The sequence below is a fragment of the Macaca nemestrina genome, chromosome 5, assembly GCF_043159975.1.
Source record: "Macaca nemestrina isolate mMacNem1 chromosome 5, mMacNem.hap1, whole genome shotgun sequence".
Lineage (NCBI taxonomy): Eukaryota > Metazoa > Chordata > Mammalia > Primates > Cercopithecidae > Macaca > Macaca nemestrina.
Genome location: NC_092129.1, coordinates 79002847 through 79027895, shown reverse-complemented (window position 1 = coordinate 79027895; position 25049 = coordinate 79002847). Strand labels below are relative to the sequence as shown.

The 25049-nt window shown below is 42.5% G+C and overlaps 1 protein-coding gene across 1 annotated transcript in view; it reads right to left on the bottom strand.

Annotated features, from left to right (window-relative positions):
- LOC105478761 (decaprenyl diphosphate synthase subunit 2) overlaps positions 1-25049 on the bottom strand; it is a 296816-nt gene that overhangs the window by 23124 nt on the left and 248643 nt on the right. The window contains exon 7 of the mRNA XM_011736394.3: positions 9625-9657. Coding sequence (XP_011734696.1) covers positions 9625-9657 — 33 coding nt within the window. The remainder of the gene's footprint in view (positions 1-9624; positions 9658-25049) is intronic.

The window sequence follows — 25049 nt, the reverse complement described above, 5'->3', positions numbered from 1 at the left end:
AAATAAACGAATAAAGGAGTCTGGCTTTGTCAGTAAAGAAAGAACAATAATATATACAAACAATTTCTATATTCAAGGTTCAAAAAAGAAAATTCTGGACTCAATATGCAGAAAAATGGCTGAAGCATCTATCTATAATAAGAAGAAATGACTAAAAGGGCAAACCTTGGAAAGGAGAATCATGACATGAGAAGAAAGACTTTTTCTTTTTAAAGGGAAGTAATGATATGTGATCATGCAAATGCAAATGTCTGTGGACATTACTGTTTGCTGGTGGGAAGAGAATTTTAATGTGTGCCCTATGCAAATGCATTTTATAATAAAACAAATGTGCAAGGACTTCTGGGGGTGAGGAGGACAGAGTAGAGCAGCAGCTGCTAAATGCTGATGCCCGAGAGGCATGGGAGGATAGAGCCAGAACGTGCCACTCTGGAACCCTGAGCAAATTCTAGCAGGGAGAACAAATCAAAAACCCTATCCTTATAAAAAAATCTCTTACATTTGACAGAGAACCGCATGGCTAATGAATTAATATCTGGAAGATTTTTTTTTTTTTTTACTAAGTGCTTAACCATGAGCAATTATTTCTCTGTGCTTAGAATGATCCTCATAAGAGGACATTAAAAAAATAACAGCAAAAAACTCCCTTTTCTGTGCTGAGTCATGGGACAAATGATATGAAATGCACCATAAAGCCTAGAGAAAGGCCAGTGCAGAGACAATGCACCTGTAGTCACAGCTACTTGGGAGGTGGAGATGGGAGGATCTCTTGAGCCCAGGAGTTCAAGGCTGTAGAGTACTATAATGGGCTTGTGAATAGTCACTACACTCTAGCCTGGACAACATACAGAGAGGAGAAGGAGGAGAAGGAGAAGGAGAAGGAGAAGGAGGAGGAAGAGGAGGAGGACGAGGAGGAGAAGGAGAAGGAGGAGGAGAAGAAGGAGGAGGAGGAGGAGGAGAAGAAGAAGCAGAAGCAGAAGCAGAAGAAGAAGAAGAACTACAGATAAATATAATGCAAGCTATTATAAACCATTTAGTGTCTTTGTGTCAAAATGAGCATGAATGTCAAAGCTCATTTATGGCACAGTCCTAGGCACTGGTGAAAGAATGAACAGAAGGCAGTCTCTACAATGCTGAACAGTCTGGTTTTGACCAACTGATGGTTATTCATATCTGTATATCTGAAGCAATTATTAAAAAGAAACTGGGAAAAAGTCTGTGTCTCTGTGATAGAGATATTTAAACAAGCCATTTTGAAAATGTTAAAAAATTAAAATTGTAGAAAGTCGAACCATAGGTGCCATGTTTTGCCTGAAGTGGTAAAAATACCATCTGCCTCAGTCTTTTAGCAGCATGCTTATTTCAAGTAGCAGTAGGCTAAACTACAGGCATACGCTCAGCTCCAGCTGGGGAAAATACACAGACGTTTGTCGATGTTTTTCTAAGCAAGAGTAGTCAACATATTCGTTTTCTTTTAGACATATATATTAGTTACCATAGCAAACCAAACGTGAATGTGGTCCGAGAGGCTTCTCCACCAGTCCCAACACATCTCCAAGAATTCCTACAATTCAATAGGTGGCACTCTTCCCTCTAGCACTGAGCTGAAGAGGCTCTGCCTAACCTTGAGGCCAGAAGCCTAAGGAGCTGGAACAGTCTGAGAGATGCGCACCCGGGGCTGCAGGACAGTCACTGGAATTAAGATCCCCACAGCATTGTGCACTGGAGCAAAAGTGTTAGCTTCCTGGTCACACTTCACTTCTGGTAATTACATTCCATGTAATACAACTTCTGCAGTTTTTACTCGGTAAGATATTCCTTGTTTTTCCATCTTGAAACTACTAAGGTAGGATTGCCTTACACAGTTAAACAGCTTCCATCTTTGCCCACTGCCCAGGTGGATGAGTTTCAGCAACGAGGAGAGTGACTTCCAGTGCTGTGTTAACTACTTTAAGAGACAGGGAGAGATTTAATGAATTAATAGTAGTCAAGTGCTTTGATATCTTAGGATGGAGGGTACTACAGCCGTGTAAAGCATTCATATCCAGGCTCTATCACAACAGGAACTCAATTAAAAAGTAATTCAATTTCTATCTGAGTGTCTGTGTACAGACCACTATTTTGCTGAATGCAACACACATTTTGAAGGTAGAGTTGAGAATGATTTTGAAATGATCACCTCTTCCACACTCTCCCCTGCTTCCTCACCATCTGAAACTGAACTGTAGTCCCAGCTACTCGGGAGACTGAGGCAGTATGACCGAAGTAATTATATACAGGTTTTTTGGGGACTCTTTCTTTATTATTTTATTTTAAGTTCTGGGATACATGTGCAGAAGGTGCAGGTTTGTTACACAGGTATACATGTGCCGTGGTGGTTTGTGCACCTATTGACCTGCCCTCTAAGTTCCCTCCTTTCGCTCCCCTCCACCCCCAACAGGCCCTGGTGTGTGTTGTTCCCCTCCCTGTGTTCTTTTGTTCTCATTGTTCAACTCCCACTTATGAGTGAGAACATGCGGTGTTTGGTTTTCTGTTCCTGTGTTAGTTTGCTGAGGATGATGGCTTCCAGCTTCATCCATATCCCTGCAAAGGACATGATCTCATTCCTTTTTATGGCTGCACACTTTCTTAATATCTGACTTTTCAGACAAAATTTGGCTTTTGAGTTTACAAATACCTATCACTTGGAAATAAAGAAATTTTCAGCAAGAAATGAATTTCACAATAGTCTCCTGAAATAGCTGCTGAGTTTTTCAAATACCATTTTAAAATAACCCCTACCAGGGGAACCCTAAGCCACTAAGCACAATGCCTATATTAGCCTGAACATCATGACCACAAAGAGCAGAGCACACAAAGAGGAGGAGTAGACCTTAGGTCACGGGATGCATTGCCGAGTAGTCCATAACACACTGCATAAGGGATAACACTGCAGACATCTCCCCAAGACTTAGTAGAGAAAGATACAATCTTTCTTCTTTATGTTACTTGGGTTTAAGTCTGTGTAAGGATGACAGGTCTGGATTAGGTTCAAGCTATGTCTTTAAATAACAGAATAGCACTACATATTCAAGGAGGGGTGGGTTTCTATTTACTGGCATGAGAAATACTATTACTGGGCACTTGAAAAGGCAACCTTAGGCAACTTTGGGATGGAACGTATTACACAGTCAATATACTCTTAAGGCTGGGTGCGGTGGCTCACACCTGTAATTCTAACACTTTGGGAGGCTGAGGCGGGCAGGTCGCTTTGAGTTTAGGAGTTTGAGACCAGCCTGGGCAATGTGGTGAAACCTGTCTCTACAAAAAATACAAAAATTAGCTGGGTGTGGTGGCACACGCCTGTAAACCCAGCTACTCAGGAGCTGAGGCAGGAGATTGCTTGAACCCAGGAGGCGGAGGTTGCAGTGAGCCAAGATCGTGCCGTTGCACTCCAGCCTGGGCAACAAGAGCTAAACTTCATCTCAAAAAACAAACAAATAAACAAACAAAAACTTAAAATGGCTAATTTGAGTCTACAGTCCTTGATCCCAAACCTCTCCTAACCTCCGGTACATCTCCTAACATAACATGAATGTAATACTTGTGCATACTTATTTGTCAAGCACTCCTGTGTAAGCCTGTGCTAGGGAGGGTGATGCAACCATGAGCAAGGCCATCAAAGTCCCTGCCTTTAGATCTTTTACATGCTATTGGAAGAAGAAATAAACATGCACTTAAATAAAAACTATAATTTTATGTTATGATAAATGTTAAAGAGAAAAAAACAGAGCAAAGGTGGAGTGGCTACTTTAGATAGGGAAGCTGGAGTCAAGGGAGCTTGTGATGGCAAACCCTGGCAGTTGTGTTCATGGTGGTTGTCTTGGCACTAGCATAGTGCCTCAAATATATTAAACATCAAATAAAGGCTGGGTGCGGTGGCTCATGCCTGGAATCCCAGCACTTTGGGAGGCTGAGGCGGGCAGGTTGCTTTGAGTTTAGGAGTTTGAGACCAGCCTGGGCAATGTGGTGAAACCTGTCTCTACAAAAAATACAAAAATTAGCTGGGCATTGGTGGCTTGCACCTGTAATTCCAGCTACTCGGGAGGCTGAGGCTGGAGAATCACTTGACCCTGGGAAGCCGAAGTTGCAGTGAGCTGAGATCGTGCCGCTGCACTCCAACTTGGGAGACAGAGTGAGACCCTGTCTCAAAAAAAAAAAAAAAGTAAATTTAAAAATATATTAAATAAATGTTGGTTGGGTGAAGGAGTGTGTCTGGACCTCAGGATAAGAATGTCTCTTCCCAGATTTAGAATGGGCTTACGAATAGAACAGCACTACTCTAAACTGCTCATTTTGTACTGAGGAAACTAACGAAAGACCAAAGAGATGAAGTGAACAATTTGGTTTGCATGTTTTCTCCCCTCCAAATATCATGTTGAAAAGTGACCTCCATTGTTGGAAGTGGGCCTAGTGGGAGGTGTTTGGGTCATGGGATCAGATCCCTCATGAATGGCTTAACGCCATGCCCTTGGTGACAAGTGAGTTCTCACTCAGTGAGTCTATGCACAATCTGGTTGTTTAAAAGTGTGTGGCACCTCCCCTCTCTTGCCATGTGAAATGCCCAATACCCTTTGCCATGCGCCATGATCCTAAGCTCACCAGAAGCCTCACCAGAAGTAGATGTCAGCACTATGCTTCTCATATGCCTGCAGAACCATAAGCCAATTAAATCTCTTTTCTTTTTTATTTTTTTTGAGACAGGGTCTCACTCCCACTCCCGTTGCCCAGGCTGGCATACAGTGGTGCAATCACAGCTCACTGCAGCCTCAACTTCCTGGGGTCAGGTAATCCTCCACCTCAGGGTCCTGAGTAGCCAGAACTACAGGTGTGCACCACCATACCTAGCTATTTTTTTATATTTTTAGGAGGGAGTGCAATGACACAATCTCAGCTGACTGCAACCTCTGCCTCTCAGGCTCAAGCAATCATCCCACCTCAGCCTCCTGAGTAGCTGGGACTATGAGTGTGCACAACATATCTGGCTAATTTTTGTACTTTTTTAGAGACAGGATTTTGCCATATTGCCCAGGCTGGTCTTGAACTCCTGAGCTCAAGTGCTCCTGCCTTGGCTTCCCAAGCCAGCCATATATTTGGCCACTATACCCAGCCATATATTTCTTCTCTTTTTTTTTTTTAGACAGACTCTTGCTCTGTTGTCCAGGCTGGAGTGCAAAGACATGATCTTGGCTCATTGCAACCTGTGCCATTGGGGTTCATGCACTTCTCCTGCCTCAGCCTCCCGAGTAGCTGGGATTACAGGCACATGCCACCACACCTGGCTAATGTTTGTGTTTTTAGTAGAGACGGGGGTTTTACCATATTGACCAGGCTGGTCTCAAACTCCTGACCTCAGGTGATCCACCCCCATGGCCTCCCAAAGTGCTGGGATTACAGGTGTGAGCCACCGTGCCCGGCCCCAGCCAGGTATTTCTTTATTGCACTACAAGAACAGACTAACACAGTGACTATTATCAGATTTTGCAGTGAGTTGGTGGCAGAGCCATTGCTTGGTCCAGGGGCGCTCTTATCTGTGCACCACATTTTTCTCTTTGCCATTTTCCAATGGAAATCTCTTCCATTGTCAAGTGCTTCTGTGATAAGAAACCTTAGAGGCATTCTTTGAGTCATAAAAAAAGCATCACCAGTCTGGGTAACAGCGAGACCTGGTTTCTAAAAATAATAATAATAAACAAATAAAAAAAAAAAAATAGCCGGATGTGGTGACACATATCTGTAGTCCCAGTTACTCGGGAGTCTGAGGCAAGAGGATCATTTGAGCCCAGGAGTGGGAGGCTGCAGTAAGCTATGATTGTGCCACTGCACTTCAGCCTGAGTGACAGAGTGAGACCCCATCTCTAAAAAATAAAAATAAAACAAAATAAACATCAGTGTTCAATTGTCACTCTTTTCCCTTACTCTTCCCCTTTTTTTATTCATATGTTAGTTTTCTGTCACTACCACAGTAAAAATCCCAGTCTTTATCTTCAAACTAGTTTACCACAACCTTCCTAAGCAATCTTCTTAACCCTGCTGATATCTGCAAACTGTGTCAAACACTTTCCTTTGCTCTCTGCCTTGAGACCCAATGCCCTATCCCTGATTTTCTCCTGCAGCAGGCTGCTTCTCCCCCACTTACTGCATGTGTTTTCTATTTTCTTACTCATGGCCTCTGTTCACTCGCTTACTTGCTCATTCACTTACTAAGTGTCAAGTACTGCTTTCGGTACCAGATACACGAAGAGAAAAAACAAACTGTCTCTGCCCTCCAAGAGCTCACAGTCTAGGATCTGTCTCATAAATTGATCATTATAATATAACAGAGTAAGAGCAGTGACTGAGAAATGCATAGTGTATTGAGGAACTGAGGAAAGCACCTAACCCAGCCTGGGGAACCACAGAGGATGTGTTATAGGAGACAATCCTAAATTAAGCTTCATTGGATGAGCAGAGGGAGCCAGATAAAGAGGGCATTCTAAGCAGACGGGACGGCATGAGCGAAGGCGCAGAGAACAGAAGCAGTATGCTTTATGAAACTTGGTGCTGCTGCAGGACCGTGGGAGATGAAGCTGCAGGGTCTCTTTAGGCGGAGATCACACAGCCCTGTATATGCCAACCCAGCAAGCTATGAATGTGCCAGACAGACAACATGGAGCAATGAAGGGTTTTGAGCTGGAGAGGGAAACTATCAGATTGGTGGTTTAGATAGCCACTCTGGCTGGTAAAGATCTGTGGGGACAAAAGAGAGGCAGTGGAGAATGAGCAGTAGGTTTTTCAGTGGTTCAGATGAAGACTACGAGCACGAGGAATGGAAGACAGACCAAGAGGAAGAGTTGGAGTCAAGAAAATGTAGGCTATAAAACTGGTATGACTTGGTCATGGAACATGAGGTGGGGAGTAGGAGCGGTTTCTTACATGAGAAGTTTCTCACATGGTTGACTGGTGGGATGACAGTGCTAATCACAGGAGAGAAGATAAGAAAAAAGGCTCAGAGGTCCAGCACCAAGGACTGCAACCTTCCTAATGCAATATATGGACTCTGGGTGATAACGATCCACCAATGTAGACTCATCAATTTTTTCTTTGAGACAGGGTCTCACTCTGTCACCCGGGCTGGAGTGCAGTAGTATGATCTTAGCTCACTGAACCGCCTGCTCCCAGGCTTAAGCAATCCTCCCACCTCAGCCTCCCAGGTAGCTGCAACCACAAGTACTCATCACCATATCCAGCTAATTTTTACATTGTTTTGTACAGACAGGGTTTCGCCATGTTATCCAGGCTGGTCTTGAACTTCTGGGCTCAAGTGGTCCTCCCACCTCAGCCTCCCAAAATGCTGGGATTAGAGGTATGAGCCAACGCACCCAGCTTTAGACTCATCAATTAAACTCAACAAAACAATGTGCTGCTCTGGTGTAGGATGCTGACAGTGAGGGAGGCTGCATGTGTGTGGGGTTAGGGGCTATAGAAACTCTACTTTTCACTCACTTTTGCTGTCAACCTGAAACTGCTGTAAAATATGAAGTCACTAAACAACAGCAACAGAAAGGCCAGAGATGTCAGAAAAGATGTTTAGTTTAGTTTAAGATGCACTGGGCTCTTATGCCTGTAGGAGACCCAACCGGGTAAGTCCACAGTCTGTGTTTGGGTATATGATGAGGCTCAAGTACACATCTAAGACAGAGTGACAAATAGGGAAGCCCTTGGTTTAGAGGTGCTCCTATTATCTAGTTTTTCTTGAAGGAGGCGAAAGTATGTGAGGCAGATAAAAGGAGAGACTGTCCCAACACCCCTCATGGGAGGAAGAGAAAGGACTTGACAGCCTCTGAGACTCCAAAAGCTGCAGTCTTAGACCCCAGGGAAAGGCCCAGGGAAAAAGTCGAAAATCAAAGAAGAGGCAGTGAAGGAAAAAAAATCCTTTGCTGGAGAGAAAAGACCTGAGACAGACTCCAAAAAAGCCAGAGACCAAGTTCTTTGCTGCTCCTAGTTAATCTGTGAGAAAAGCTTCCCACACTCTCCCCAAAATGGCCCCCAAACCCCAAAAACCAAAGTATCCCAGTCAACCTAAATTCAGTGATTCAAATGGAAGGAAACATCAGAGCTACCCAAAGAGCTTTTTAGAAGCTTTGCAACCTTCTCCAAGTGGGAGACCTGGACTTACAGATTTTTAAAAACCTCCATAGGTAATTCTGACATATGTTCCTGGGTATAAGAACCAGTGGTTCAAAGTAAATCTATTTTTTAATTGTCAAAAAAAAAAAAAAAAAAAAGAGAGAGAGAGACTTTTTTTTTTTTTTTTTTTTTTGAGACGGAGTCTCGCTCTGTCGCCCAGGCTGGAGTGCAGTGGCGCGATCTCGGCTCACTGCAAGCTCCGCCTCCCGGGTTCACGCCATTCTCCTGCCTCAGCCTCCCGAGTAGCTGGGACTACAGGCGCCCACAACCGCGCCCGGCTAATTTTTTGTATTTTTAGTAGAGACGGGGTTTCACCGTGGTCTCGATCTCCTGACCTTGTGATCCGCCCGCCTCGGCCTCCCAAAGTGCTGGGATTACAGGCGTGAGCCACCGCGCCCGGCCCAAGAGAGAGACTTTATTTTCAGCATGGAAAGGAGAGTAAAGGCGGGGGCCATGGGTGTGCCCCACTAGGCTGCCAGGAGAGTGCAAGGTTCCGGGTCGGCTCCGGAGAGGCCCTTGAGGGTTTTGGTTGTCCCATGGCAAACAGAGCCCTTCCGGGTCGTGTTTCTCCTTCCCTGTCTTTGGAATGCAGGTGTGCTCACATCCTCGACTGCTGCATAAATCAGATGGTTGACATGTTCTTTTAGCTAAGCAGCTGTACACATGCCATACACCTGCTAAATGTTCTATTTGTCCCTGAGGGGAAAACAGAACGTGATCTAAGTGTGTTCCTAGGCCTGTACTGATGCACTGAAATCTGACCTCCCGCAGCAGTTTTTAACTAGGGCTGTGTGTCAGAATTATCTGTGGAGACATTTTCAAACCACTCTAGCCTGCCCCTGTACCGCTCTCTCCATCAGGGGATTCTGATCTTGGTGAAAGAGAGTCTGATGCAGTGGTACCTAGGCACGTGTGTTTTCAAAAGTTCCACAGGCGATGTGAGAACTCTTGCCTTTGGGAGTTCAAGTCTGTCCTGTAAGGTGCTTTCCAGGTATTATCTGATGGCCAAAAAGGTTGTCTTCCATCCACAGGCCATAGGCATCTTTCAACAACGGCTAGTGATTTTACTGTTTATTTTTCCTCATCACACTTACTGACACTTGACATTACGTTATTTATTTAGCCCTTTATTTAGTTATCGATTTTCCCCACTAGAATTGTAAATATTCTGAAAGGAGACTTCATCTAGTTCACCGTTGTATTCTCAATACAATATCTGGAATGAAACAGGTACTCAATAATAAATAGACTTCTTGTTGAATGAACCTTATTCCATGTGCTATTGCCTGTTACTTAACAGGAAATGTCCCTCAGTTCTCAGTGTGATAATTCTCTTTTGACCTTTCAAATATAAACGAAAACCAAACACCAAATTGAAATATGTAAAATAGTACAGTATGTGTAAAATTTGCCTACCTTAGCATAGTCCAATCTTCCTTTTTCTTGAGCCTACAAAAGAAGAGGGGAAAATTAATTTGTTACTTCTCTAAAAGTTTAGTGCTTCTATAATTTTTGTTCTCAAAGAATAGAACTCAGCTTCTCTGTCCCCCTTTCCCTCTCTCTATTTAATATACATATTGAACTATATATTATAATCCATGTAAATTGCAAGCATATAGAAAAGTTAAATGAACAGTTCACTGAGCACGCATAGACACTCTATCTAGATCTGGCAGGAGTGGATGTCACAAGTCTTCACGTTACATGCTTCAGCACGTACCTTGTACACATGTGGCATCTCATATGTCACCCCATGACCACAATCAAAATTGATGAACTCACAATAATGCCATATCGTCTAACACAAATCTATATTCAAATTTCTCCAACTTTTCCAAAGTAGCTTTTTTTTCCCCAAAACCAGAATTAATAAAGATTCACACATTGCATTCTGGTTTTATGTCTCTTTTGTTGCCTTTTATTTATTATTATAGTTTCTTCTTTTTTGCCTAGACTGGTCTCTCCCCATTCTTCACAGAATGAAAATAAAAGCCATTAGCTTATTTTCATAAAAACCATTGACTTTTTGAGAAGACAAGGATAGCTGTTTTACAAAATTCCTTTTTCTTCTTTCTTCATTGCGTCATTTAACTTGTTTCTGTTTTGCTTATAAACTGAAAGCTGGGTCTGGAGAAGCCTGCTAAGATTTAGGTTAAACATTTTTGGCAAAACTACTTTATGTGGAAATATTACACACTCCATCAATTCAGGAGGCACAAAATGTCAGGCTGTTCCACTCTTAGTAATGCTGTAAATTTGGCTGGGTGTGGTGGCTCACGCCTGTAATCCCAACACTTCGGGAGGCCAAGGCAGGCAGATCACCTGAGGTCAGGAGTTCGAGACAGCATGGCCAACATGGCGAAACCCTGTCTCTACTAAAAATACAAAAATTAGTCAGGCGTAGTGGCAGGCGCCTGTAATCCCAGCTACTCAGAAGGCCGAGGAGACAGAAAAATCGCTTGAACCCAGAAGGCGGAGACTGCAGTGGGCCAAGATCGCGCCACTGCACTCTTGCCTGAGTGATAGAGCAAGACTCTGTCTCAAAAAGAAAAAAATCTTAACATAACAATCAGGGTTAGTTTTTGCTGGCAGGTCAGTTTGTGTTCTGCAGACGTCAGGATAAAATTTCTCCTGCCACATCTGCATAGAACAAGAGTCTTCCAACTTACAAACGGGTTAGATCTCGAGACCATTTTGCTCCTGAGTCCAAATTTACATTATACAGGTAATTAACATAGGCAGATTACTCCCATGAGAGAAAAAAAAGTTCATAATATTGGTCCTAAAGCTGGGCACAGTGGCTCACATGTGTAATCCCAGCACTTTGGGAGGCTGAGGCAAGAGGATAACTCGAGCCCAGGAGTTCAATACCAGTCCTGGCAACACAGTGAGACTCCATCTCCACAAAAAATAAAAAAATTAGCTGGGTGTGGTGGTATGCGCCTGTAGTCCTAGCTACTCAGGAGGCTGAGGTGAGAGGATTGTGTGAGCCTGGGAGGTTGAGGCTGTAGTGAGCCATAGTTGCACCACTACATTCCAACCTGGGTGACAGAGTGAGACCCTGTCTCAGAAAAAAAAAAAAAAAAATTGGTCCTGACCCTTCTTGCTGCTTTAGAATCCTTTAAAAATTTATCTGAAGATGACTGCATTTTGTTTTTTTTTTTTTCTTTTTTGAGACAGAGTCTTGCTCTGTCCTCCAGGCTGGAGTGCAGTGGTGTATCTTGGCTCACTGCAAACTCTATCTCCCGGGTTCAAGCGATTCTCCTGTCTCAGCCTCCTGAGTAGCTGGGATTACAGGCACCCACCACCATGCCCGGCTAATTTTTGTATTTTTAGTAGAAACAAAGGTTTCGCCATGTTGGCCAGGCTGGTCTCGAACTCCTGACCTCATGTGATCCACCCGCCTCAGTTTCCCAACGTGCTGGGATTACCGGTGTGAGCCACTGCGCCCGGCCCTTTTCTTATTTTCATAGTAAGAAACTTATAAGGGCCGGGTGCAGTGGCTCAAGCCTGTAATCCCAGCACTTTGGGAGGCCAAGACGGGCGGATCACGAGGTCAGGAGATCGAGACCATCCTGGCTAGCACGGTGAAACCCCGTCTCTACTAAAAAATACAAAAAACTAGCCGGGTGAGGTAGCAGGCGCCTATAGTCCCAGCTACTCGGGAGGCTGAGGCAGGAGAATGGCGTAAACCTGGGAGGCGGAGCTTGCAGTGAGCTGAGATCCGGCCACTGCACTCCAGCCTGGGCAACAGAGTGATCCGTCTCAAAAAAAAAAAAAAAAAGAAACTTATAAAACACTGTTCACACATAGCTGTTGGCACCATCACAAACCACTCTAAAATCGTGATTAAATATTTTCATTGAAACAAAAGGCCTCTGCAACCAATCTACTATAAAAAAGAATAAGGTCTTCAGTCTGCTTTTCGAAGGTTTTTAGTGTTCTAGGATTTTCAGTGAACTAAGAGTTTGAACTTAGTACTGAGATGCATTGTACCAACAGGAATATGAGTGAGTTCTTAAAGAAACTTTAAATCCAAGCTATTAGTCTCTCTGCTTAGATATTTTATATTTATTTGTCTGTCTGTTTATGGTCATCTTTTCCCAAAATAGTTTTATCTACACTGAAAATCCCACTATAGTAACTTCTGCAGAAGTGGTAAGGAAACCCTGAACACATCTGTATTGCTCACTTATGACCTAGCTACTCACTCTGATATTGTCCAAACATGGACTGGCCTTGATCTTATGAATAGTCCACAGATGACCTGTGACCAAAATTTCAGCAGCAGCACTTTCCCAACATGCTTAGTCTTTCAGTTCTCAAACTCGCAGCTGACTCTTGAATTCATTTAGGTTAATGGACATCTGACATTGAGGCTGATCCTGTGGCCACAAGTTTTCCACTTTTTCCACTGGCCATCCTTTTCCTTGTCTCTTGCTGACTACTATGAATTGCTCAGGCACAGCACTTTTCAAATGACACTAGGATATTTTGAAATATATATTTGGTCATAGCCCAGTTTTCTGGCATACAACTCCTAAAATCTTCAGAAACTCGCCAAGTGATGCCTTTTTGTACGAGCTGACTGATGGCTGGAAACTCCCGATTTCAGGATGGGGACTGGTCATGGCAAAGACCAAGGCAGGATTAGAAGGTTAGAGCTTTCAGCCCACCCCCAAATTTCTGGGGAGGGGAGAGGGGTTGAAGGTTAAGTTGATCACCAATGGCCAATAGCTTAATCAATCATGCCTATGCAATGAAGCTTCCATAAAAACCCAAAAAGACAGAATTTGGAGAACTTCTGGGGAGCTGAACACATGGAGGTTTCTATATAGTGGTGCACTGGAGAGGAAATGGAAACCCCACGCCCCTTCCCACATGTCTTAACTTTTGCATCTACTCATCTGTGTCCTTTGTAATATTCTTTAAATAAACTGGTAAGTATAAGTGTTTCTGTTCCAAAATTCACATAGCTATGAAAAAGAAAGTGTTTCCCTGAGTTCTGGGAGTTGCTCTAGCAAATTAACTGAACCCAACGAAGTGGTCGTGGGATCCTCACTTTATAGCCGGTCAATCAGAAGCACAGGTAACCTGGAGCTTGTGAATGGCATCTGAAGGCAGGGGTGGGGTAAGGGGTGGGTGCAGTCTTGAGCCCTCAACCTGTAGGATCTGACACTATCTCCAGGTAGATAGTGTCAAAATATGGTACGTGCCTGTTGTCCCAGCTACTTGGGAGGCTGAGGTGAGAAGATCGCTTAAGGTCAGGAGTTTGAGGCTGCGGCGAGCTATGACTGTGCCTGTGAGTATCACTCCACGCCAGCCTAGGCAACAAAGTGAGACCCCCATCTCAAAAAAAAAAAAAGTGTCGGAATAGAAGTAAGTTAGAGACACTCAGCTGGTGTCAGCTTGCTGAAGTGATCACTTGCTTGTTGATGGGGAGAAATTCTCGCATGTTGGGTCACAGAAGTGTCCTGTGTTGACTATTGTTGAGACTGTATAAAACACTTTTGAGTGTGTTTTCTTCCACTCACAGAGGCACAAACTGGGAGTTCTAGAGAATTGTTCCTGTGGTCAAACAACTCAACCCTGAGCACATCTGTCATTTCCTCACTGTCAATGTTGCCTCTCTTCTAATCATCTCCTCTTCATGTTCTCTCAATATTCTCATCGTCCAGTGCTTATCATGCAGTGCTTAAGAGTGTTGAAAGTAGCATTTGTTGAAAGAAAGTTGAACTTCTGTAGTCGAAGACTGAAAGGCAAACCATGGAGAAACTATGACTGACAATAACTTAGGGGTGGAATTTTCCTTTTGGCTGCATTGAGCCACTTCCCACTCTGTCTCAAAAAAATTCAGCAGGTAAGAAGACTGAATATAACGTTCTTTACTGATAAGGACGTCTAGAGTAGGCCTATCACAAATTTCTGTAAAACCATTTTTCCCACCCCGTACTTTGTTTATAGACTAATCATCTTAGAAAATGCTAGTACTTTGAAGTACCTGTGCTTAATCACAACTTATTTTCAAACCTCAAGCTCACTCTACTTTGTTTTCTTAGCTTGGCCACTACCCTGTCACCCAGTAGGGATACACTGTTGGGGATGATGGCAGAGAAACTCCATGGATATAATCGAGATCTGCTCAACATCGGCTCCACAATGGTTTGAAAGCTGAGAGAGTAGAAGCTTACATAAAATGACAACACCATTGCCAGTCATTATAATCTGAACATGCAACTATTGATATGTCTTACCCAAATGTCCTTTTCATTTTGTCACAACAAACATTCTAGCTCTGTGAAATCATTTTACTCTTGATTACCTTAGCTTGCACATAAAAGTATCATTTTAGGAAAAAACTCTGGTAAATATTTAAACTTTTATAGGTATATAATACATATATTATATGTATGTGTATATACACACACACACACACACATATTTTCAGCTGATATATGGGTATAATATCTACATATGCCAAACATACCTGACAATAGACATTCTGATATGATGTTTTCTCACAAAATGCTTTAGAGCTTATAAAAATATAGTGACCAGGAATGGTGGCTCACGCCTGTAATTCCAACACTTTTGGAGACCAAGGCAGGCAGACCACTTGAACATGAGAGTTTGAGATCAACTTGGGCAACATGGCGAGAAACCTGTCTCTACAAACAACAACAACAACAACAACAACAATAACACAGCAAAAATCAGCCAGGCATGGTGGTGCACACCTGTAGTCCCAGCTACTTAGGAGGCTGAGGTGGGCAAATTGATTGAGCCCAGGAGGTCAAGGCTACAGTGAGCTGTGATTGTGCCACTGCACTCCAGCCTGGCTGACAGACTGAGACCCTGTCTCAAAAAATAAATTAATTAAAATATATCAAGTTAGATACAAATAAATGATTTAGATTCCTACATAAATATTTCTCATTAAACACTATCCTTATTCTTTTTGTAAAATAGTTAATTTGGGAGGAGCAATAGCTTCTATTATACCTCTTGGTTGCTCATTCATTTAACAAATATTCACTGAGCATCTACTATGAGTCAGGCACTGCTTAGGCACTACAGACACAGGCATGAACAGAACAGATCAAAATGTGTGACCTCTTGGAATTTATCTTCTAGGAGGTTACAAAGTATTGTGATTGACTGATTGTTTGATTGGTTGATGAAACAGGGTCTTACTCTCTCTGTCACCCAGGCTGAGTGCAGTGCTGTAATCACAGTTCACTGCAGCCTCAACCTCTCATATTCAAGCGATCCTCCTGCCTCAGCCTCCTGAGTAGCTGGGGTTACAGTTATGTACCACCACACCTGGTTAATTTTTAATTTTTTATAGCGACGGGGTCTCACTATGTTGCTCAGACTGGTCTCGAACTCCTCGATGCAAGTGATCATCGTGCCTTGGCCTCCCAAAGTGCTGGGATTACAGGCGTGAGCCACTGCACCTAGCTATACAATACTGTTTTAGATATGCTTCGCCTATAATCTCCCAAGCTCCATGAAAGCAGGGAAATTTTCTCTTGCTCACAACTGTATCCCAAGTTGAGATCACTGTCTGAGTGAATGAATAAATGGATGAAGCTTTTTCTTTATATGTATTGGTTATGTACTATTTATTCAGGAAATTTTATGACAGGAAAAACGAATTTTACTTACTCCTAGTTCTAGGAAAGCTGGATGTTTTTGGTTGTGAGCCAGTATGTAGGTAATGTAGAGCCCTTGGCTGATGTCTTATACATAATTTTTACCCATATTGAACAATGGCATATTTTCATTTTCTCACCCACCTTCTATTTATAAATAAAGAAGGAAATCTAAGCTTCCATCTGTAGAAAACAAATTCAAGAATTTCATGAAAATTAAACAACAAAAGACTAGGACAGAGAAGAATTAGTATAATTAAGTGCTTCAAACTTAAAAGCAATGCGTCTAACCTAGATCTCCAGAGAGATTTCAAGACATACACCTCAAAATTTCAGGTATTAAAGGCCTTGTCTACTGATTATAGCAAGAGGCCTAAGATCTTAATTGTGAACACTTCAAAAGGCATTGTGACCTGGGAAGATGGATCTGTTGGGAGACAGAAAATGTGGTTTCTAGTCCTTTATTGGTTAATACCTTGAATAATTTTTACATTTTCATATAGGCCTTCATTTCTTGATCTGTAGAGCATCAGACCAGACCAGAAGTTCCCAGATGCTGGGCTCTCACAAATGCTGGGCTGGATGTATTGGAATCACCTGGGTAGCTGGTGAAAAATGCATCTTCTCCATAGCCTACCCCTGAGATTCTGATTTGTTTGCAGATCATTGGTCTGGCCTATATCTAATGTCTTTTTCAATTTGTGCTTCTATGTGCATCAGGGTTTACTTCAAAGGCTGAAAGAGAACAACTATGTAAACTTCATAAGTCTCGAGGAGAATGGAGTACTGCAATTTTTCCCTTTTTGTTCTGACATCTGCCACTTCTCATGTGTATTTCTAGCAGAGCAAGATATTATTATTATTATTATTATTATTATTGTTAAGATAGAGTCTCACTCTGTTCCCCAAACTGGAGTGGAATGGCATGATTTTGGCTCACTGCAACCTCCGCCTCCCGGGTTCAAGCGATTCTCCTACCTTAGCCTCCTTAGTAGCTGGGATTATAGGTGCCCACCACCATGCCTGGATAATTTTTGTATTTTTAGTAGCAATGGGGTTTTGTCATGTTAGCCAGGGTAGTCTCGAACTCCTGACCTCAGGTGATCCGCCCACCTCAGCCTCCCAAAATGCTGGGATTACAGGTGTGAGCCACCGCGGCCAGCCAGAGCAAGATATTATTAAGATAACTTTCTCACAGGGGCCCAAAATAGGCTGATATAAAATAAATGGAATCTATATTTCAACAGCCAGCAGTCCTGAACCTCTTCCTGCCACACTGTTCGCCCCCAGAAGCTGCTGTAAATTCTACCATACACAGCAATTCCCTGAGGGCTTCATTACTAGGGTCTTTAAAAGGGATTCACTCATCTTTTTGCCTCCTGTAGGTGTGCTTCTTGTCAATCCAGGTCAAGAGAAAAGAAAGTAATTTTTTCCCAATCTTTAGCAGTTCACAGAGAATGTGTGGTTTGAACCTTGTTTTATCTTTTAAAAATGTGAAAATAGACAAGATAGTGTGCCTGTGCTCATGACACTGGAGGTCTCCTTGGACAGCTACAGTGAACACTGTAAAACAATATTCCATACAAAAGCAAAAAAAAAAAAAAAAAAAAAAGCCAGCATTCTGATTGAGAGGATGCACAAAGGAATTAATTCCAAAGGTTTATATACCAGTCTCTGCAGACTAAAGGCAGACAGATTCCCTGTTGGTAAGTAATGGATGTACAATGTGGTCTTTTACTTTAAGAAACAAACGTTTTTTTATAAGTCAGGTAACAAAGAAGGATTGGATGACATAAATGAACTGTTTCCAATTTCTAACTACTGTTATCTGAACTTGAAAGCTGGATATGGGGACACCTTTTTCTAAAAGCAGAAAACTAATATTCCACAGCAGGGAGTCCATAAATTGCTAGAGACTAATCATCTCTACTTATCAGGTTATTCTTCCCAAATGTTACAGGCTATATTTCAGAATAACTGTCATTTTTAAAGATTTTCTTTTTAAATCTTCAAGGAAAACTACCTTCCCCCACAAGCTTTTTTTTTTTTTTGAGACGGAGTCTCGCTCTGTCAACCAGGCTAGAGTGCAGTGGCGCGGTCTCGGCTCACTGCAAGCTCCGCCTCCTGGGTTTAAGTGATTCTCCTGCGTCAGCCTCCCAAGTAGCTGGGATTACAGGCACCTGCCACCATGCCCGGCTAATTTTTTGTATTTTTAGTAGAGACAGGGTTTCACCATGTTGGCCACCTGGTCTCAAACCCCCCTACCTTGTGATCCGCCCGCCTCAGCCTCCCAAAGCGCTGGGATTACAGGCATTGAGCCACCACACCCGGCTCCCACGAACTTTTTAGTTGAAAGAATACAGTGAACACTCATTTGCCCTCCACTTAGACTCACCAGCTGCTAACACCTTACCACTTCTGTTTTCCCTCTTTCTCTCCATGACCATTTATTATTTGAGAGTAAGTTTCAGAAATCAGGATGTTCACCCCTAGATACTTCAGCATTTGTCCCTAAGAACACTGACATTTACTATAATAATTATTTATTTGTTTGTCTGACAGCGTCTCCCTCTGTTGCCCAGGCTAGAGTGCAGTGGCACAATCATGGTCCACTGTAGCCTTGACCTGGACTCAAGAGATTCTCTAGCCTCAGCCTCCTGAATAGCTGGGATTACAGGTACATGCCACCACACCTGGCTACTTTTAAAAGTTTTTAGTAGGGATGGGGGTCTTGCTGTGTTGCCTGGGCTGGTCTTGAATTCCTGGCCTCAAGCAATCCTCCCACATTGGCCTCCGAAAGTGCTGGGATTATAGGCATGAGCCACCACACCCAGCCCTATAATGTTATTTAAAATACATTTCAGGCTGGTCATCTCTGAAAAAACACAAAACAAAACCAAAAACAAACAAACAAAACAAACAAACAAAAAACCAGTATGGGGATAACAGAAAGAAGGGTCACAAATCAGAAATCTACTACATCTGCTAGCCCTGAAGTTAGAGCAGCTCACTGAGTATTGGTTTGGTAGAAGCAGGTCTTGTGTTGCTGGGCTGTCTAGTTACAGAGCTGGAAAGACAGCAGAATATAAAGGAACAAGGCAGGCCTTTTCTCTGCTATCTTGGTCATTCTCTATGAATAAGAGAGCACAAAAGGCATGTGCAAGGAAGTTAACACCATTCAGACATGGACTGCTTCACTTGGGTACCTATTTTACCATCTCTTTCAACTGGCAAAGCTAATCGACTTTTAGAGGCAAGTGTGGATGTCCAAGGACTTAATTTTCTCATATTCTGTTCCTTTGGTTCACTGGAGAAAAAGGAGCAACAGCAGATGTAGAAGGCTATGGTGTTCAATCTTAAAAAGGAGAGAGGCAAGAAGATACTAGATATACTAGAGAAAGACCAGGAGATACTACTTATATTATCTACATAACAAATCTCTCTGCTCATAGGTCGTAGTTATTTCTTTGCAACCTGTTTTTCTTGCTATGCTGCTCTCTTGGAATCTGGAAGAAACATGAAATTTTAAATTGCACAGTGTGACCAGGAAAAAAAATCTACTCAGGTCTCAGAAAGGCCATGAGTAAGGGAATCAGGCTAGCAGTAGAATTTAGTTGCTTCCTCCAGCAGCAAGTTCCCAAGGCAACGGCCATCAACCTTGATGGAGTACTTCAAACTCACCATGTCAAGAACCTAAGTTAAACCAGTCTTTCCACTTAACTTTCCTATTTATATTAGTGGCTTAATTTTTTCTGTTATCCTAGTCCAAAACCCTTGTTTTAGCCCCTGACCCCCCCTTCCCAGTCCACATGTGTTAGCCTCTCCCTATCAGATCAGTTTTCTAGTCCTACACATTTTCTCTGAAATGAGTTTTATGCTTAACCTCCTTATCTTCCCATTCTCATTGCCAACAATCTGATTGGGCTTTTCTCTTGCACTTATCAATGGGTTTTCAAAAACTTATTAATTGGTCTTTTTGCTTTTAGTATCTTTTAGTTCCTTTCATCCTATATAATATAGCCAGATTTACCTCCCTCACAGCTCAGACCTTGATAATATCTGGCTCGAAAACTTTAAATGTCTGCTTCATGACTTCTTCATCAAGTTGATTTTCCATAGTTAAACATCCCAAAGTCCTTAAAAAATTTAGGTAAAATTTACATAACATAAAATTAATCATTTTAACCGTTTAAAAAAGTATAATTCAGTGGCATTTAGTACATTCACAATGTTGTGCAATCATCACCACTAACAAGTTCCGAACATTTTTATTACCCCAGAAGGAAACCTGTACCTATTACACAGTCTCTCCCCCTTTCCCTTTCCAAAGCCAATCCCAGGCAACCACCAGTCTTTTTTCTGTCTCTATGATTTGTCTGCTCTGGATGTTTCACATAAATGGAGTCATATGATAGGTGGCCTTTTGCATCTGGCTTCTTTCACTTATTATAATTTTTTTTTTTTTGAGACAGAGACTCACTCTGTCCCCAGGTGGGAGTACAGTGGCACGATCTTGGCTCACTGCAACCTCCGCCTCCCGGGTTCAAGCAATTCTCCTGCCTCAGCCTCCCGAGTAGCTGGGACTATGGGTGCCCATTACCACGCCCGGCTAATTTTTGTATTTTTAGTAGAGATGGGGTTTTACCATGTTGGCCAGGATGGTCTCGATCTCCTGACTTTGTGATCTGCCCGCCTCGGCCTCCCAAAGTGCTGGGATTACAGGCGCGAGCCACCGCACCCGGCTTATAATATAATGTTGTAAAGGCCCATGAATGTTACAGCATGTATCAATACCTCATTGCTTTCCGTGGCTGAGTAATATTCCATTGTATGGGTATACCACATTTTGTTTATCCATTCATCAGTGGATGGACACTGGGTTATTTCTACCCTTTGGATATTGTAAATATTGCTGATCTGAACATTCATGTACATATTTTTATATAAGCCAGTCTTTTAAATATAATTATTACTATTTCAGAGCAATTCTTCACCTGTCCCTGATACCACCCTATGTTTTTCACATTCCATCCAAATTAAAACACTTTTTTTTCTTGGACTACACTGCATGCCTGCATATGTATCACTTTTTCATGGTTTCCTTTGCCTAGGAAGCTCCCCATTCTCATCTTTGCTATCAAATCTTCTTTAAGGACTATCTCACATATTATTAATACTGACTTCATAAACCTCTTTCTTGACTTTTCCAACTGAAATTCAATTGTCTTTCCTCTATGCTCCCCAAGTGGCATGAATTACAGTATTCCTTACATTTATATATTTATGTATTTATCTTATCCCCTCTCTACAAGGTCATAGACAATCTTTAGGCAACTTATTGCTGTATCTCCTGTAGTCAAGCACTTTGTTTCCTTAAGTGCAACAGAAAGTCTTAAGAAATATTTTATTTTAGGAGATATCTAGAACCATTTCATAGTATTTGTGGTCATGCATATAGTCCTTTCAAATGCCTACACTGTATGCCTTCTATATAGGATAGAGGATGATATTAATATTATTCCTTTTGAAACCACTAAAAATGTCTTAAAGAACTAGAAGAGTATCACACGTGGTATTAATGAAGAATCTGCATGTGCATTTTCTCTTTTGTTTAAGAATATGCATGTGTTATTTTCACGCACACTAGTCTTACCTAGCAGTTTTTGTTTTACTTTCTGAATAAGGAGTAATAGTAAGCTATCTAGGGACAAGTGAGTTACAGCTTAGCAATGGTAATTTGTACTACACTTAAGGTATTTTATGGCTGGTTATGACAGTGTCAGAATGTCACAAGCCCAAGTGACATTTCAGTACTATTAGGAATAGCCAAGAAAATCTAACCATAATTCTTATTTCTTCAGGTGACTTATAATGGCAGCAGAAAACTAGAAGGATCATTAAAAATAAAGCTTGCTGACCTGCAATAGCCCCTGGACTCCCTGAGAGAGTCAGAGCTCTGTGGTGCTCTGAAGGATTCTACTTTCTTTTCTTAGGAATCAAAATGAGATAACTAAGTAATGACTTCACCTCCCTAGGGTGAATAACCCATTCACTAACAGTATTTTTTCCTGATCATTATTTTTCAGCAGTTACAAATTTAAATTTAAAATTAAGGCAGGGAGAGAGCTGTAGAATTTAGTATGGAGAAAAAGCTCAGCAAATGTTTTTCAGCTGTTTCCGGTCTTAACTGCCTTTTGTGAAAGAGTGTGGTTGTGTGCATGTGTGTCAACATGCACATGCATCCATAGGCCTATAGTTGTGATGGAAGAGGGCCAGTTAATCCTAAGATTTTTCAGGAGAAAGGAGTTGCTGGAGAAGAGGTGGTACAGCCTGATAAGGAAAATTCCAGAGGTGCTCTTGCTCCTAGCTTTACAATGGTGCTGAACGGGCACTGGGAGTATGTAACCTCCCGGCTTCCTTGTCTAGTCAATAATTCTCACTCTTTCCAAGCAGGAAATCAAAAGGGCAGATAAGACACAAACCTGCCTGGGCAGAGTAAAGAAGTAATTTTAAATGTGGTAATAAAAAAAATCACAGGTGACTTCCATCATTGAGAGCAAGATTTCTCTATTTCTGTGTTAAAACTTCAATAAGTTTCTTTTTTCTTTTCTTTCTTTTTTTTTTTTTTTTTTTTTTTTTGAGACGGAGTCTCGCTCTGTCGCCCAGACTGGAGTGCAGTGGCGCGATCTCGGCTCACTGCAAGCTCCGCCTCCCGGGTTCACGCCATTCTCCTGCCTCAGCCTCCGGAGTAGCTGGGACTACAGGCGCCCGCCACCACGCCCGGCTAATTTCTTTTTGTATTTTTAGTAGAGACGGGGTTTCACCGTGTTAGCCAGGATGGTCTCGATCTCCTGACCTCGTGATCCGCCCGCCTCGGCCTCCCAAAGTGCTGGGATTACAGGCTTGAGCCACCGCGCCCGGCCTCTTTTTTCTTTTCTTTTTTTTTTTTTTGAGAGAGTCTCACTCTGTCACCCAGGCTGGAGTGCACTGGTGCAAACTTGGCTCACTGCAACCTCTGCCTCCTGGGCTCAAGTGATTCTCCTGTCTCAGCCTCCTGAGTAGCTGGGATTACAGGCATGCACCACCATGCCCCGCTAATTTTTATATTTTTAGTAGAGAACGGGTTTCACCATGATGGACAGGCTGGTCTGGAACTGCTGACCTCAAGTGATCCACCCACCTCGGCCTCCCAAAGTGCTGGGATTACAGGCGAGAGCCACCATTCGTGGCCTGTTTCTAATAGAGATAAATATTTTTCTTATAACGCATCTCGTCTAAGAGACCTATTTCTTAGATTTATTTGAGAGCTGAAAGGGACTTTGGAAAAGATCTAGTTTAAGGCCATCAATTTACAGAAAAGAATAATGAGGATATGAGAGAATGTGATTAAGTTTACATAGATGCTAGCAGAGTCCAAATTAGAATCTAGACCAGGAGTGTCCAATCTTTTTGCTTCCCTGGACCACACTGGAAGAAGAATTGTCTTGGGCCACACATAAAACACATAAACACTAATGGTAGCTGAGAGCTAAAAAAAAAAATTGCAAAAAAACCTTCATAATGTTTTAAGAAAGTTTACGAATTTGTGTTGGGCCACTTTCAAAGCTGTTCTGGGCTGCATGCGGCCCACAAGGGCTGGACAATCTTGATCTAGACCTTCCAAATCCTGGTCCTCTGTGAGCCATTTCTGTTATACCAACTTAACTGTATTTAACAAAACTCGGCTGCCACCAGTTTCACCCTGCAAGACCACACCACACTCACTTTTTGACAAATATTAATTGGGTAATTACTCCAAGTAAGCCACTGCGGCAGGTACTATGGGTAATTCAAAGATGAATCTGCTAGTATCGTTAAGGATCTTGCAATCAAATTCAAAACTGAAGGAGAGGACTGTGGGGGAGGGAAGGAAAGGATCACAAAGATATCCAGGAGGGTAAATAACATGAAAAAATCAGAAAGAGAACTAATTTCAGGATTAATAAACAACCTCCTTGAGATTTAGGGTGGAATGTCCCTCCTAGGTGTTATGCAAATCGTGTTCCCTATCTCTGACTAGGAGGCAACAAGATTGTTATCTTATAAAGCTTTAAATAAACATGAACATTACCATTTAGAAGATTAAAAATAAACTCAGTAAAGTGTCGTGTGTGTGTGTGTGTGTGTGTGTGTGTGTGTGTGTGTGTGTGAGACAGAGTCTCGCTCTGCTGCCCAGGATGGAGTGCAGTGGTACGATCGGCTCACTGCAACCTCCGCCTCCAGGGTTCAAGCAATTCTCAGACCTCAGCCTCCTTAGTAGCTGGGATTACAGACCCGGGCCACCATGCCCGGCTATTTTTTTGTATTTTTAGTAGAGATGGGGCTTTGCCATGTTGTTCACCTTGACTTCTGTTCACCTTGACATCTGTTCACCTTGACTTCCCAAAGCCACCATGCCCAGCCATAATTTTTATTTTTTAAAACTTGTTAATTTTCTTACCTCTGTTTTCAGTTTACTCTTTCTGTGACTTTTTTTTTTTTTTTGAGACAGAGTTTCACTCTTGCTGCCCAGGCTGGAGTGCAGTGGCGCAATCTTGGCTCAATGCAACCTCTGCCTCAGCCTCCCAAGTAGCGGGGATTAGAGACGTGAGTCACCAAGCATGGCTAATTTTTTGTATTTAGTAGAGATGGGGTTTCACCATGTTGGTCAGGCTGGTCTCAAACTCTGGACCTCAGGTGATCCACCTGCCTTGGCCTCCCAAAGTGCTGGGATTACAGGTGTAAGCCACCATGCCTGGTCTTTTTTTAAAAAAAAAAAAGACAGTCTCACTGTGTCACTCAGGCTGGAGTGAAGTCGCTCAATCTTGGCTCACTGCAACCTCTACCTCCCATGTTCAAGTGATTCTTGTGCCTCAGCCACCTGAGAAGCTGGGATTACAGACGTGCACCACCACACCCAGCTACTTTTTGTATTTTCAGTAGAGACAGTTTTTTACCATGTTGGCCAGGCTGGTCTTGACTTCCTGACCTCAAGTGATCCACCCACCTTGGCCTCACAAAGTTCAGATTACTGGGATTACAGACATGAGCCACCACACCTGGCCTGTGACTCCTGTTTTTTTTTTTTTTTTTTTTTTTTGAGACGGAGTTTAGCTCTTGTTTCTCAGTCTAGAGTGCAATGGTGTGATCTCGCTCACTCCAGCCTCT